The following is a 1,592-nucleotide window of genomic DNA, read 5'->3' as shown; positions in this document are numbered from 1 at the left end:
ACGCTCTTCTAATAGCCAGCAGTACAGTGTGTGTCCTCAGCAGCACCCACTACGTTTCATCTCTGTCGACTAACTGGGCTAATTTCACAGTCTGCTGAGCCGAGAGAGGCAGACCTACTGTTGACTTTAAAGGCTGTGTATTTTAAATCAGTGTGCATGTGTGTTTGGAGGATGAAGAAGTAGTGGCGGGTCCCGTCATGACTGGACCGTGGTCTGCAATTAAGCAATGAATCACACAGAGTGATGGCACAACTAGTCACTGCTGCTCGGCTCTGTGGAGGACGACTTCAACTTTCACGAATGCTTGTGTAATTTATGTTTTTAAAGTGCTGCTACATGAGGTCCTCGTGTGTGTGTGTGTGTGTGTGTGTGTGTGTGTGTGTGTGTGTGTGTGCTTTCTTGCCAGCCGTTCAGTGCCATGCCTGTAGCTCAAACAGTGTGGGTGGTATTGTGATGTATTTTTCTTTGGGTCTTCCACTGCAGCTTGACTCTCACTCCTTGGAGGCCACATATTTAATAGACAGACATGAGAGTGGTATCAATTTTCTTATCTAACTCTAAGCTAGAAAATAAATAGGTTTCCCAAAATAGTTCCTTTAAAGCTGATGTATTATTTTGTCTCCTAGGATACCATTTTTTGGATGGTTTTGAGTTCACTGGTTGCTTTCTGAACTTGCTGCCATTTCATTGAAAAGTCCTGATTTCCTTTTGAAGAAATAACAGGCTTCTTACTACCCCCTCTCTTCTTAGGCTCCAATGAGAGGCTCTCCATGATGAGGAGCTAACACCATCAGCTGCACCCTTGCAGGAAGAGACGTGGCCTCCGCACCACCCACAGTCGACGCATGGCGGTATTAGGGGTAAGAACCGCGCTGAGTAGTTTAAATCGGCCAGAGCTTCAGCGTCAGTGAGGATTTCAGAACAAGTTCTAAATGATGGGTGTTAACTGTCTCAGTGTTTGATTCACCAGGCACAAGCAGCCATTGTCTGAGCAGCTCGGTGTAAGTTCACATCTCATCACCTTCCTGCAAATGTCTCCTCTACAGTAAAGCAACCAGTCAGTTGCGGTAGTATCCTTTTGTTAAACTAACGCAAATGGGAAAACAGACTGGTTGTGTTAGTTGTTTGGTCAGACAGGGCACTTAGAAGGAGTCAGTTCTAGATTAGTTTAGCGTAGACAAAAACATCCATCATCTATATACCCTTTATTCCAGAGTAGGGTCACAGGGGGCTGGAGCCAATCCCAGCTGACACTGGGCCAGAGCCGTGGTCCACCCTGGGCAGGTCGCCGGTTGACACGTAGACAAACAACCACACATGCTCACACTCACTCTGACGGGCAATTTAGAGTCACCAGTCAACTTAAGCTGCATGTCTTTGGACTGTGGGAGGAAGCCAGAGCACCCGGAGAGAACCTACATAGCCACAGGGAGAACATGTAGACTCCACACAGAAAGGCCCGGTGTCGGCCGGGGCTCAAACCTGGAACCTGGAACCTTCTTGTGTGGTGCAGCCCACAAAAATGTCCATTAAAGTTAATTCATGGTTGGCCACACAGACAGGTCACTGGTTCAGTGGTGGAGACGGGAGCC

The 1,592-nt window shown here is 47.6% G+C and overlaps 1 protein-coding gene across 2 annotated transcripts in view; it reads left to right on the top strand.

Moving 5' to 3' along the window:
* pcgf3 (polycomb group ring finger 3) overlaps positions 1–1,592 on the top strand; it is a 45,131-nt gene that overhangs the window by 17,334 nt on the left and 26,205 nt on the right. For both annotated transcript variants that reach the window (XM_020594041.1, XM_020594042.1), the window contains exon 2: positions 751–860. In XM_020594041.1, coding sequence (XP_020449697.1) covers positions 846–860 — 15 coding nt within the window. In that variant the 5' untranslated portion in view covers positions 751–845. The remainder of the gene's footprint in view (positions 1–750; positions 861–1,592) is intronic.

Source organism: Monopterus albus, unplaced genomic scaffold (assembly GCF_001952655.1).
Source record: "Monopterus albus unplaced genomic scaffold, M_albus_1.0 scaffold21.1, whole genome shotgun sequence".
In the NCBI taxonomy this organism is placed as follows: Eukaryota; Metazoa; Chordata; class Actinopteri; order Synbranchiformes; family Synbranchidae; genus Monopterus; species Monopterus albus.
Note: the sequence above shows the minus strand (reverse complement) of the source record. Positions and strands in the feature narration are given on the sequence as shown.